This window comes from Hydractinia symbiolongicarpus, chromosome 5 (assembly GCF_029227915.1).
Source record: "Hydractinia symbiolongicarpus strain clone_291-10 chromosome 5, HSymV2.1, whole genome shotgun sequence".
NCBI lineage: Eukaryota > Metazoa > Cnidaria > Hydrozoa > Anthoathecata > Hydractiniidae > Hydractinia > Hydractinia symbiolongicarpus.
The window spans coordinates 3,020,284-3,035,057 of NC_079879.1; the positions used below are offsets into that span (position 1 = coordinate 3,020,284).

Genomic DNA, 14,774 nt, shown 5'->3' on the forward strand with positions numbered 1-14,774 from the left:
GCATTTTCTCCGTTGTACATTTTTGAAAGTAACGTCGTCGTAGCTTGGATATCCGCCTGAAGCTTGAAATGCTTTCAGTCAAACGTTTGATTTGAACTCTTTTCGCAATTTGTTCCCCTTGTTATTTGTGTGTATGTTTGTAGGTTTTAAAGACTTCTTTAAAACACCTTTCTAACATGTGTTTATATTTTGCGTATAAAAAATGTGCTGCCATAGAGTGTATATAGACACATGCAAGGTTTAGATTGCTATTTCGCTAGTAGCTAAACAGCGAATATTTCGTTGTTTTCTCTCATGTGGTGACGGCCCACAGGTAAATATCTGTAGTCCAGTCTTTAAAGTAAAAAAAAAACAAAAAAACACTGACCTAGAAAAAAATAATATGGAATTTGCTGAAATTTGTCACACTTACTACTTTTAATATGTAGATTACCAGAAAAAAACCCCATCAAATACCTAAAAAAAAGTGATTAATAAGATAAAGGCTGGCTTTTAAAGGCAAATTAGAAGAGATTTGCCTTTAAAAATGAAGAATTATAGAGAGCGAACCTTTTTATTTTCACATGCTTCACCGTGACGTTGTATCACAGGCGGAAAACGAATGTGCAAAAAGAATATGCTGTCGGATAGGGTTCCATTTCTAACAGAAAACTTTCATGTTCCAGGCTTTATCCAACCTCTCTTGAAAGAAGTAAACATCTCTGCAATGTTCTTACCAACGGTATAGAAGCATCATTGCGACATCGGTATCATCGACAACTGTTACAACGACTTTTTCGGCGTCTTTTAGTACTGTTGCGATGATTGTTGTATCAGCATCACCTTCACAAATCTTCACTGTTTCCCGTCTTGCTGAAATTTTATGCTAATATGCCTGATAAAACGTGTTTTGTTATCTTCGGTATTCGGAAAACTTTCTTGGGTAAAAGATACTTTGTTAAAACCAACAACATCAATATTGGGGCATCGTTTTCCACCACCTGTTCGTCGCATGTGCTCATTTGATTTCGTGCTAGGACCATCATATCCATCAAAGACAATGGTGCAAGAGTTATAGTGTCTAACGTAACTAACGTAAACTTGCGATAGTTCATCAAAAGTAGAATTTTTGATCCAACGGACTCTATGCAATAACGCTCCACCATCAACTACGAAATAAGGATCAATTTGTATTTGATTTTTTCCCACTGCTTCATCATATCTTTCATTACAGCTTTACGTAATGAGGGCTTGTCAGGTTTTCTTATTATTTAAAGAGGGACATTGGCTATTGTGTTAGATCAAAAGCAAAGAATTCTTCGATGTCTTCTTTTTCCCTTTGCGCTATGGCTACCAATCGTGTGAACAACATTGCTGGATTGACAATGGCAGATTCTCTATTCAATTGGACTTTGGATTGCAAGGTAATGATGGGCTTAACCTGGTCCTTTCGCTTGATTGTGCATTCAACTAGTGAAAGGTTGTCCAACTATTGTGCTTTACTCAACCATCAAGCATGCAGAGTCATGTTGCATATAAGTTTCTAAGCGCGTTAGAGTACAGTAGAATCCTTCGAACTCGGACCCTCAGCCGGGTCAGATAATTCATCCAGGATAACCGAAGTCTCGATAACTCGGAATTTCTTAAAAAGCACGACTTTTTAGGATTTTTAATTTTAATATAATATAATAAGTATTTTAATATGCATAAGTTGGAGTTGCTTTGATCTACAATTAATCTTCATAGAAAGAAAGAATTCCAAAAATATACAAAAGTTAAAAAATCTTCTCTTGGTGACAAATAGTTTCGTCCAACGTTTTTATACCCGGTCAGGTACGTGGATGTCAAATTTGTCACTCATCTATGTAATCACTAGCTAACTTAATCTTAGTCATAAATTTAATAGTAAAGGAAGACTCTTAATTTTAATAAGGGACTGTAGTGATAGTAGTAGTTTTAAAACTATTTTCTCTATTAGGCGACAAATATATTTAAAAAGATGATCATTTTTATCCCCTCTTCAAATTCTATAGACCAGCATCAATATGTTTGAAAATTTAAAAATTTTAGCTGGAGTACATAAAGAAATTTTTCATGGTATAATGCCTCCTTACAAATATTTAGAATAGCAAAGAAATTTTCTAACCTAACACAAGATAGTTCCAGCGTTTATACCAGACTGTCAAAACGTTCAATAGTCTGCTTCATAAAACATAAAAATGTATCAAACACTACTGCATCGCGTTCTTCATAACACTTGTTTCCGTTCTGAAGAAATCTGTGGCTCGAAGCGAATGTCGTTTTAAAAAAAGTTGAAACAAAACTTTGCCTATATACGCCCACCATCACTGCGCCCATGGAAGTGTGTCATAAATTCAGCGTGGCTTCCGAACTGCTTCTTTTTATGATAAGAAAAAGTATTCGATACAGAATTTAATTTAGTTTTTGTGTACAAATAACTGTAATTACAGATAATTTCGGTATTTGAAAGATTTTTCACACTTCTTTGTTGTGTCGCAGGTCATATGAAAAATGACGCAGTGTTCGAAGGATAAATGCGAAGTTATATCGTACTAGCCTACGCAGGCGAACATGTAAATAATCAACCAGAGTTTTGTGGCGATTGGCGTGCAAGCAAATTTCGTCCTCTTAAACAGAAAGTCAAAAATTAGTAGTAAAGTCTGCAAAATAGAGAAACTAAAACAAAATTAAGCCGAAAAATTTTGTTGCTTATAAAAACACGTGTAAAGTTGGTACGAAATGTCGGATTAATAATGGTTGCAACTTGTGTTTGTGCGGAGTTAAGATATATCACATAACACATCTAGGTGTATAGAAGTAGAGAATGAGAGCAAACTATATTTTTCTATTGTAGTATCCGCGAAACGCAGGAAGGTACTTCATTCAGCTTATAATTTGAAATCTAGCGCTTGCTTCCATTGTATTGGATATGTTTTTACGGCGAATCAATTTATCCAGTTCCAGTAAAATGGAAACACTTACGAACAATACAGAGTCCTGTTTCCAGATGCCAAATAGCCTTTTGTAAACATATACGTCATAATTACGTCATAACAGAAAATGTACAAAATAAGAACCGAAGAAAAGAAAAAGCTATCTGATCCGAAATGTATCAGTTTTGAAAGCGGCTCAGAAGCTATCCGATATGTAAATTGTTTTAGCACGAAATCTATCCGATACTATCCGATACTATCCGATACTATCCGATACTATCCGATACTATCGAGTCATGGTTATTAGGGTTATTAGGTCTATTAGTCAGCAAAATTGACAGAGAGAAACAAACGTAAGTTACAAAATTATATTGCAGTTATCACACAAATCCATATAAAAAGCAATTTTGCGTACTAAAAAAAGTTTTTAGAATGATTTGGGAGGTTTATGTACATTCATCTTCATCTATCGACCGTGGAGCACTCGGGTAAAATCCTAATTGATCAGATGAGAATGAAAGAAATTTGTGATTGATTGGTAACTCTAAACAGAAAAATCAAAATTCAAAAAATTAATATAATTTCATCGAGACATAAGGTGTAAATCTGAGTAACCGAAATTTTGGTCGTCTCTTGTTGTCGAGTTACAAGGTGTACCAGGGTCTGCTTTTATTGATCGTCAAAATTAATACGAAGGTTATTTTTTTTTCAAGTGATGCAATCAAACCTTCATTTAAAAACTAAGCCCGCACGCTTACCTGCAATATAGTCGAGCAGCGGGATAGCTATTTTGCTGTATTTACGAATCAAATCACCCCAAAATGTGTTCAACGGATGATGTTTGGCATGGACCTGTTCTTTTGAACGCGGGTGAGTGAAAAATGAACCCCAGCGTGAACTTGCAACTAATATCTTCTCTTCTTTTAATAACGGCTAAAAATAATTCACGAGAACCATATCACATGTCCACTTCTCATGACGAAGAATTTTTACATATTATCTAAGTATAATTTCATGAAGAAAAACTTTTTGGTTGTCTCGCTTTTAATACTACATTTTAACTCCCCCTTGTGTAGGTTCCTTATATCCCGGTAAATGCGTTTCTTAGCAAAGACATTTTTGTGCATAAACAGAATTTGATTACATATACTTTCTAATAAAGGAAAAGACTAAACACCCGCAGCTTATCAACTGAAATCATGTGCGACAATCAAGATCAAAATCGCTAAACATGTACAAACAACAGAGTGATGGCAGAACCTGAACCAGAAACAAAAAAGAAATGATTGCACTTACCGTGAGCTTCGGTTTTTTACAATCCGAGGGCTAAAAAAAAAAAAAAAAAAAATTAACAATATAGTGTATACGAGAAATTACATAACATAACCAAATTCAATCACATAGAGAGAAGTTTTAAATGAGTCAAATCTTGCTGAGTCGTACCTAGAAAAGGTGGTCATTTAGAATGCAGAATGATTTTCATATAACCTAGACACCTCATTTAAGTGGCAATAGTTAGTTAAGTCGCATCGCATTTAATTTGTACTTATTTTTTTAACCGAAAGAACTTTCCTAGAATATTTACATATTAGTATCATTTTTATTCCTACTTGAGACTCAACTATACAACTTTCACGTTTCGTTGCTAAAAGAATTTACGTTTTTGCACATTTTGAAAGTCCTAGCTTTTAGTGGCGGAAATACAACGATGAGAAATTTGATGGAGAAACAAAAACCACGAAACCTGTGCGTTGTTTTTATGAAAATGAACTTCTTCTGCTTCTAATTCTTCCAACACTGCCACAGTATCCCACTTGGCATAAACACAAGGTGGAAAAATGTCTGATTTCATACTATCACCAAAGTAAACAACCTAAGGTAAACAAAAACAAAGTAAATAGATAACATGACAGTTTACCCCGCAAAACAAAATTCCCACGGAAATTTTTAAAATTAGCCAACAACTGTCAAAGTTTAAAAAGCGACGATTTATGAGGTAAATTGGAAGAAGCTTGCAGGTGGTATGGAATGTTTTTGACTTGATTAGCTATCAATAATAATGTCAGTGTTGATGCAAATTATAATACATTATTCGAAGTTAGTTCGTTGGAGTTTTTAGTCTTTTACTTATCTTGTAATCTTTTTTATTTTAAAGCCAACTGGCAAAACTATACTTTGTCGTTTAGTTTAAAAAGCTGAAAAAGACCTTGACACAATCTTTTCCAAGACGCCTCTTCACCACTTCTTCAAATGTATGTGAATTTCCTCGGTTGTATATCGTATGTGGTTGAATATCATCAACCGTAGTTAAAGAAATTTCTCCAGGCTTTGTAATAGTATGGAATGACCTGTCTTTGGTACTTTCATAAAAGAAATCTAGATGTAGAAACACGAAGATTCTTTTCATTCCATTCTTTTTATACAGTCAAATTTAGGGAGATTAGAAACTTTTGTGAGAATTTTCAACATATTTGAGAAGGGGGGAAAAAATCCTGGAGATTTGAGAATATTCCCAGACAGATTATACAGGTGATGCCATGAGTGAAGAACAAATTATATTTGTACCTGTAGCATTTTAGTTTTAAAATTAAAATTGAGATTTGAAGAAAAAGTTGGTAAAAGATTTACTTTTCAAGAAGATTTGAGTTTTTGGGAGACGTCGAATTTGAGAAGGTTTAAAGAGTCGTGGCAACCTTAAATAGTATTGAATTTTGATAACAAAAATAAAAATAAATCCAAAAAAGGTACTTGGTTTGTTTGCATATGCTACCACAAAATCGAAAAGCTCCTTCCAATCTTCTCTATAAAAAACACAAACAACTGGATAGGCGTGGTAAGTTGCAAATTTCTGATACAGTAGCAAAACTACTTATGCTTACCCGAAAGCATAATTCATCAACAAGCTTGCAAAGTTCTGCGACGAATCTGTGATCAGCGCCACGACCTTTCCTTGATCTCTCAACATTTTTATCCAAGACAATATTGAAGGTGGACATTTTTTCACGTACTTTGATATATTATTTTTTAGGGATGGAAAAAACATTCCTTTATCATCTAGAACAATAATAATTGCACATAAAAATATTCTACAACCGCTCACAAAAATATTGATACAATGGCACTTTTTCAGCCAATTTATAAAGTTGGCAAAAATTAGCCAACTTTCGAATTCTCTCTCTAGAAAGTGCTACTTTTTCAGATGGGTAGGTTAGGTAAGCAGCATTAATATTGCGCTATCGCACTTTCTAACACGTTCGGTGTACAGAATAATCAACGTCTGGGCCCACAAGCACCCTAAAATTTTGGTAAAAATAGCCACGCTGATATCAGAAATTATACGTATATTTTGAGAGTTAGGATCTAAACAAATAACCTAAGATCCTGTAATTCTACTGCAAACATTAATTTGTAATTGTCAAAGGTAACTCTGACAAATACATGAACCCAATATAGATATAATCTATATAATTACTTGTGTAGACAAACTTTTGCCTTTCTTGATATTTTCTGGATGCTTGTAAGTTCATAAAAAATTCCAAATTGCAAGATCATACTTTATATTCCATATTTAACAGAACAGCTAGGACAAATATTCTTACCGTAAAAATTATCTGGATTTAACCTAGCGCAAACAATTTTTTTTTAAATTATTCAACAATTTTTCTGCAAGCCACAGATTGACGGTTGCACTTTTTTCATGTTAGTAGCCATTCGTTTTTTTTTAAAAAAAATGGTTTTTACTCTCAATTTATGCAAACAACTTAATGCAAAACAATAAAATGCTATTTTTTCAATTGATTTCAAAATCACATACAAAAAGCAGGTAAAGTGTAAAGGAGCCAATGACATTTAAAAGACGAATGCGTGCACTTACTGTCAAAAGAAGCTGCTTGAAAGTTCAGGGAAAGTGCTGAAATAATGTCTTGCCATATGTGCTCATATGTAACTGAGTCTTCCTTCTAAAATAGAAACTGTTGAGAATCACACCACTTACAGATTACGGACAAAAATTGGTAATAATGAATGTATTCAAAGCAATAAATTTAAAAAGATTTTTTGAATTTCAATATTCCCCTTACATACACATACATATACTCCTCATCCCCAAATGTTTTCTTTGCCTTTCTAATTTCACTGCTAAACATGCTAAATACTCAACAAAAATAATTCATATTACCTTAAGGAAAGAAACATTTTGCAGGAATTATTTGTGCAATTGAAACGCCCAATAAATATTTTGTTGAATTAGATTTATTTAAAATGTGAAACAGACATTAAATTCAGTGGCGACTAATCTGCATTTTAAAGTGAGAACAACATCACATACACTTTTCTTGTCAGTATCCTCAATTAACTGGCCGACAATTGAAGCAGCTGGCATTAGAAAAAAATTCTCCATGATTGAATATCCCTCTAAAAAATAATAAAATCTTAAATCACTAAACTTTGCCACACACAAACTTGTGGTTTTGAAATATTTCATAACCTCCATGGTAAACTTTCTCTTTTAGTACATTAAAAAGAGGCCATTTGCGATTGGCACCATATTCTTTAATTATCTCTTCATCACTTAACTGTTTCATGCCATGAGAGCAACTAAAATTACAAAATTTGTTTACTGACAACAAATTGGTATAGAAACCTTGAGTATCATAATGGTACACTCATATGGCTGTTTACAACTTGAAAAAATTACTTCTTACCTCAAGACATAGCCATTCATATCAATCTTTAAAAAATTTCCTTTATGATGATCAAATACCAATCCTCTTAAACTAAAACATGTAACATGTATATACAGTATGATTTCATAATGTATCACTTTTAGTGGATTTTATAATGTGTTTGACGTGTATGTAAACAATATTGCAAATACTGCAAATACTATCCTTGCAATACTGCAAATACTATCCTGACTATTTAAGATTAAATTTTTAAAATCTTCTTTGATTTAATGTTTTTACAAAAATTATTTCTTATTGCAAGAGAATTAACAAAAAAACCTACATGGAACTAAACACAGTTTAGCTCATGTTAATTGCAGTTTCCAATACTTAATAGTTGCTATGCAAATGCATCATTAAGGGTACACAAGGTTGTCTTGCTCACTCAAGGCATCTTTGTCTCAATTAACCAAATCAAAGCTATGTGTCACAACTTGAAGCAACTTTCTTGTTGTGGATACTTTAGAGTAGGGGACTAAAGGTTTGGGTATAGTCTAACCATAACAATCCAGGGACCCCCTATAAATAGGAGAGAGTTACTCTGATTTAGTTTCTCACCAGTAGTAGCAATAACTTGCTTAACTGAAATAATTTTCGTATTTGGACATTGCTACCCCTCATCCTGTTGGTTGCAGCAATTATGTCTACAAAGAAAAGTAATCAAGGAAGCGGTAGACTTTTTCAGCCTGTTGATGTTGTGAGGGAGCCTCAAATGCAAACAGTGGAGGAATGGGCCAAACTCGGTAAAGAATCCCTCACTTTAATATATAATTCACACATCATGCCAGTTAAAGGACTATCAAAAATGACTATGGCACAAGCCTTATTTCAAAAATTTCATTCTGATCATCTTGATGGACACTGTTAGTTTTCCTCCAATCCCCAAACATGTTGTAGAAAAGATTAAGAAGGGAGAGTACATTAATTTTGATTCTTTTCTGCCACCTTCTGCTGCATCTTCCTGTGCTTCTCTTCCCATGATGGGTGAGAGTGGGGAATTTGACATTAACATCAATAATGTGGAGGGTACTCCTAGGATTTCGTTAGCCCAGAAGACCACTGGAAAAGGGAGGGTGAAAGATTTTAACACCTGAATGTCAGCATGGACAAATTATTTGAGGTTTGTGGTTTGTTTTCAACCCAATCTTGCACATCAAATGTTGATGTATCAAACCGTAATCACTCAGTTTGCTTCACAATATGTCTTCTCTTCTGTGTACGAATATGATCAATTGCATCATATGCGACTGGCCAACAAACTGCTAGCGGCAGATGGGACATGGTTGACGACACTTTGTTTAATATGTATAAAGTCACTTACATCCAGGTTAGGCAGATGCTTTAGGTGTCAGGGCTCTGGGCACTTTGCCGCGCAATGACCCAATAAATCCACTGGTCCAGCACAATCATCAACACAGTTTCGGAATGTCCCAAGCAAATCATGGGCACCAGACAGACCTGGTTGCTTATCCTTCAACAAAGCACTTCCTTGCCAACCAAACTGTTCCTTCACCCACTGTTGCTACTTCTGTCAGAAGAGTCACTTCGTTATCTTTTGCCCATCCAGGTCCTCTAAGCTCAGTCCCAAAAAAAATTTTCCCCATATTCTGATTTGTTCACACACCGGTTAAAGTGCAAAGATATAATGACATTAATACGTCACTTAATCTTTTTTACCGCTCAACGTAACATAAATCTGTTGCTTTGTCATGTCCCAGGTCGTTCTAATATTTATACAGATTTACTCTCTCGGTTGCAGGTAAGCAAGTTCAAAAAAGAATGCACGAAAGCAGACAGGTGTCCCACAGTCATTCCTTCACCTGTTTGGAATCTGTTGAAAAGTCTGTAAATTATTACTTGTATTCTTCCATTTCACCAAACACAAGACTAACTTATTGTTCTGGTATCCGGGCATTCCAACAATTTTGTAAAAACGTCATGGTACCTATTAACTTTACAATTTTTTGTGTCGTACATGGCATATCACGTTAAATTCTCAACCATAAAAGTCTGTTTGTCTAGCATCCAATATCATAGCAAGATGCAAGGCTATAAATGAAACATATCTTCAATGGCTAAATTATTTTACGTTATGTGAGGTATCTACAGATGCCATCCACATTCCCGTACTATGAGATTGCCTATTACACCTGCTCATCTGCACGAAATGTTAAAAGTTATTCGTGAATCTAAATTTACTTGTCATGCCAAAGCATTATGGTCTGCTCTCATCCTTGTCCCATTTTTGGGGGGTTTTGCATGTATCCGAATTTGTTACACCATCAAAAAAATTTTTTGATCCCAAAATTCACCTGTCACCTTCACGTAAAGCTAACCATCAAGGCATCCAAAACAGATCCATTTCGGAAAGGTGTCACAATTCGTCTTGCAATGATTGAACACAAATTTTGCCCAGTAAAAGGTAAGAAATTACCTGTTATTTTTGGGGGGGGGGAGGTTAAGGCTTGCCCATTGTTCCTTTTATCAAATGGGGATTTTATTATCCGGAAGTACAACTCAGCATTTTTGTACGTTAGTCTAAGAGATATTTTGCATTTAAATACCCATAGTTTCGGTATTGGTGGGGCCTCTACAGCAGCTTCGTGTGGCATTCCTGACTCAGCCATAAAAACACTTGGTAGGTGGTCTAGTGACTTTTACAGAAGATATACAGTACAGCCCAGATGTAAGCGTACACGTACGCTCAAGTTTCACACCTTTTTCTCAGAGGCGGTAGTTGTTTGTCTTTTGTTCTTATTAATTATTTTGCGAGTCTTGTAAGTAATTAACTTGCGCGTAATAAACAAAAGATTATTGAAGAAAAAATAGCTTATTATAACTGCGCCTAACTATTGTTAAATAGTGTTAACATAACTATTCCCAATAGCATAATTGCAAATGTTATCAACTCTATCAATGTGACACGAAGAGCCATTGTTTAAGTTTTATTAAATAAAAGTTTTGCGTGGTAACTAAATAAACTTGCGAGAAGGCTTTGTTGGTGCGCGGGTTAAATAAAGCTTTTAAGCGATAGAAGTTATTATATTTTAAGAAAGATTGAAACTTTAATTTTGATAGAAAAGCTTTTTTAGATCACTTTACAACCACGCAAGCAGCAACAATAACAAACAACAAATCAACCAGAAGCCGCACAACAGGAGGAAAAAAAAGCACCAATTACTCAGCAGCAAGACAAACAACCACAAAACAACTCTTTCATGGATGACTTTGACATTGTAATTCCAGATTCGCCACCTAAACCAGTTTCGCCAGCTAAACTAATTTTGCCACCTGCACCAACACCTAGACAGCAAATTGCACCAACCTTTTCAATTCATCAACCACCACCTCCGTTTATCTCAAACCATCATTTGAATATGCCGCCATACATTTCACCTTATCCACAGCATGGACTGTTTTCTCCGCCACACCAACCATTTTGTCCAACGCACCAGCCATTTTCTCCACCGCACCAGCCATTTTCTCCACCGCACCAGCCATTTTCTATTCCTCCACAGCACAGTTTCAATCACATTCCTTCCAACTCATATTTGACCGACGACGTCATCTTGTATGCGCGCAATCAATGTGGTGGCAAAATAGGAAATTTTGCGACAAGACTAATGAAAAAGATTTTCACCGTAGAGGAGAGAAAGGGAAGAAATTGTTTTTGGTATGAACAAAATAGTGAACAGTAAACAAGTTCAAAAAGAACCTTTCAACAGGGAAAAAGTCGAGTATATTAAGCAGATAGTTTTTCGGTATTTTGATGTTTCAAAAACGAACCAAAAATCGACTTGGGCAGGCGCAGTTAATGCTATGAATGAGTATTTGCAACGACCGAAACTAAATAACAGTGACTTCATGTAATTTTATAGCTCTTTTTTTATTAATATTTTTTAAGTTGGTACTACTCTTAAGATTTATTTTTTAGAAAAAACACGTATTTTTAACTTTGTATCTTTTTATTCTTACCAGAACAAAATGTTCCCACAACGAGCGTTTTCTCCTTTTATGCTCGTCGAAAGTTATATTTTTAGACTATTTCTTTGGTATTAAAATTTAAAACAAAATGTTCTCACAATGGGTGTTTTGGTCTTTCCTGAACGTCAAAAGTTATATTTTTAGATTTTCCTTTCTTTGGTATTAAAATTTAATTTGTTTTCGAAAAGTCCCAAACGTAGGGTTTTTCCGTTTGCATTACTAAACGTTGCTTTTTATAAAACGAACTTTTAAAAGTTTCGCATGTTAAAAAATATGTTTCGACGATAAAGATATATTACTAAAAGTTTTAAAAGTAGCATTTTTTTTAATATATAAATCATTGGATTTGTTGTTTTTTAAAAGAGCTTGTGTTTTTTAAATATATCGAGATTAAAATCGCGTTACTATAATTAGTTTCGTTATTAAAACAAATAAAAATTCAATGGCCTTCGCATTTAATTTTTTCTTCCGCAGAGTATTGTTTATAAACAATGTTTCTTGCTATGCATTTGTTTTTAACACGAAGCAATTATTTTTGCGCAATTTGAAAGGAACTCGCCATCCTATTGTTTTTTTTTAATGAAAGCAATTATTTTTGCAAGTTGAGCGTACGCGTACGCTTACATCTGGACTGTACTGTATTCATTTATCTAATAGCGCATTGCATAAGTGGAGTGGCAACATGGCTCACCTTGATGCGGTGACTAAGTTGTGGGATGTTTATTTCTGATAATTGCGTTATAATGTCTTTATATAATTATAAAAGGCTAATTTATAGGCACTTGCACGTATTTTTTTTCATGTCAATTTGTTAAGCCTGTTATGGCATGATGAATTATCTCGTCGTAGTGGTCTTCAAAAATATTGCCTCATAGATAATGAATTTTCATTTGGGGAATTTGGGGGTGCTGAGCTGCCTTGGGCAGGCACAAAGTGTAGAGATGGGCGTGCACCCCTGGAAGAGTATGGTGAATTAATTACAGGTGAGGAAATGTACGATGGTGCCCCACGCGAGCAGGACAGTTGACTGGGGAAAAACAGCAAGCGGATGCAGTGCTGACAGTCAGAGGTGGGGCACCAAGACGTTAATAACAGGTTTGAAATGCATAAGAAGTTAGAGCTCATAAAGAGTAGGTTCTTGTGAGGTATGATAGAGGAAATGGAATCACAGGAGAGGAGATGCTTATAAGATTGAGAGATTAGTTAAGCCAGAAAACACTACTAGAAGAAGAGCTCTGGATGTAGTGGAGAAGAGCGAATTGATTGGGAACACGCACGCAAGCTTGAGACAATATCTTCTCTCCAGCCTAGCATCCTTACCCGACTCCGCCAAATTATCCTCAGTTTATTCTTACAAAATTGAAATAAATTTTCTACTCCAAGTTTGTGTTTTTATTGGAACTACAGCAATTAAATATATGTTTTTTTTATTGAAACCTTCTCAGAATATATCGTACCAGCATAAGTTGATCAATAATGTTAATCAATTCACCTTTATAATATCTATGCAGTGATAAAGTTTTAATTCCCCCCCCCTAAACAGGTCTAAAATTACTAATGACAAGAAAATGTTAAAACTTGCTATTACTTAAATATGACAACATAATTTATGCAGCATAATTAAATCTGAAATTCTTTAAATGTGAATATCTTAAGAACGAAAAGAGCTTTTTAAAAAATTTAAAAAGACATTTTATACCTCCTCTAGGCAACTCACCTGAAATCTTCATGCTTTGTGAAATTATCAACATGCAATATGTTTTCATCATAATTCCTTTCAGTCACAAGAAAATCCACTAAAGCTCTATAAATTAACTGAAAGCAAAAAAAATTACTTGTTTGTGAAGATCATGTATTTACTAACATTTTCTCACACAGTAGCATCTAATCACAGCAAATAAGAACAACCTATATATTACCGAAATTTACATACCTTAAATACTTCTGGCAAATGATATTGAATGACTGTGTGATCCATGTCCACTCCAATACAGTCATAATCATTTAAACAAAAATATGACTTTTCTTTTAAATCCATTGTTTTCTAGCTTATTTGGAATATTTGATTAATAATATATCTTTGACTAAATACAACACAATAGAATAAAATATATAAGGGGTCGTCTACAAATTTCGTATGATATTTTATACGAATATATACGAATTTAATTGCTTTTAATTCGTATAAAAATCGTATACAATTCGTATAGTGTTAAATAGTTATACGATTTTTAAAAAATCTAATACGAATTTTATATGATTTTCATACGAATTGTCATACGAATTATATTCTCTTTTATACGATTTTCATACGAATTTTCATACAAATTATATTCTCTTTCATACGAATTGTCATTCGAATTATATTCTCTTTTATACGAATTTTCATACGAATTATATTTCGTTTTTAAACTTTTAACATGCGATCTAAAAAAACATTTCTATCGCCGTTTTTCGTTTTTAAACTTTTTAAAATGCGATCTAAAAAAACATTTCTATCGCCGTTTTTCGTTTTTAAACTTTTTAAAATGCATTCTAAAAAAACATTTCTATTGCCGTTTTTCGTTTTTCAACTTTTAAAAATGCGATCTAAAAAAACATTTCTATCGCCGTTTTTCGTTTTTCAACTTTTAAAAATGCGATCTAAAAAAACATTTCTATCGCCGTTTTTCGTTTTTCAACTTTTAAAAATGCGATCTAAAAAAAAACATTTCTATCGCCGTTTTTCGTTTTTCAACTTTTAACATGCGATCTAAAAAAACATTTCTATCGCTGTTTTTCGTTTTTCAACTTTAAACATGCGATCTAAAAAAACATTTCTATCGCCATTTTTCGTTTTTCAACTTTTAAAAATGCGATCTAAAAAAACATTTCTATCGCCGTTTTTCGTTTTTCAACTTTTAAAAATGCGATCTAAAAAAACATTTCTATCGCCGTTTTTCGTTTTTAAACTTTTAAAATGCGATCTAAAAAATATTTTATTTTGAAACTCATATACGAATTTAATACAATGTCAAACGATTTTCTTTTTTTTAAAACCATACGCATCTAATTAAAATCTCATACGAATTTTTTGTTAAACTCGTACGAATTTAACTCATACGAATTTAATTTAAAACTTATACGAATTTAA

At 33.7% G+C, this 14,774-nt stretch overlaps 2 protein-coding genes across 2 annotated transcripts in view; both read right to left on the bottom strand.

The window, feature by feature from the left end:
- LOC130644183 (hexosaminidase D-like) overlaps window positions 1-14,774 on the bottom strand; it is a 56,033-nt gene that overhangs the window by 34,355 nt on the left and 6,904 nt on the right. The window lies entirely within an intron of this gene.
- LOC130644185 (5'-nucleotidase domain-containing protein 1-like) lies at window positions 3,288-13,725 on the bottom strand. Its single transcript, XM_057449689.1, has 13 exons — window positions 13,575-13,725; window positions 13,359-13,456; window positions 7,637-7,708; window positions 7,420-7,529; window positions 7,261-7,346; window positions 6,808-6,892; window positions 5,813-5,987; window positions 5,682-5,734; window positions 5,140-5,309; window positions 4,678-4,806; window positions 4,230-4,259; window positions 3,692-3,866; window positions 3,288-3,477 (listed from the first exon to the last, which is right to left on the bottom strand). The coding sequence occupies exons 1-13, from the start codon at window positions 13,677-13,679 to the stop codon at window positions 3,380-3,382; spliced, it is 1,386 nt and encodes a 461-aa protein (XP_057305672.1). The 5' UTR covers window positions 13,680-13,725; the 3' UTR covers window positions 3,288-3,379.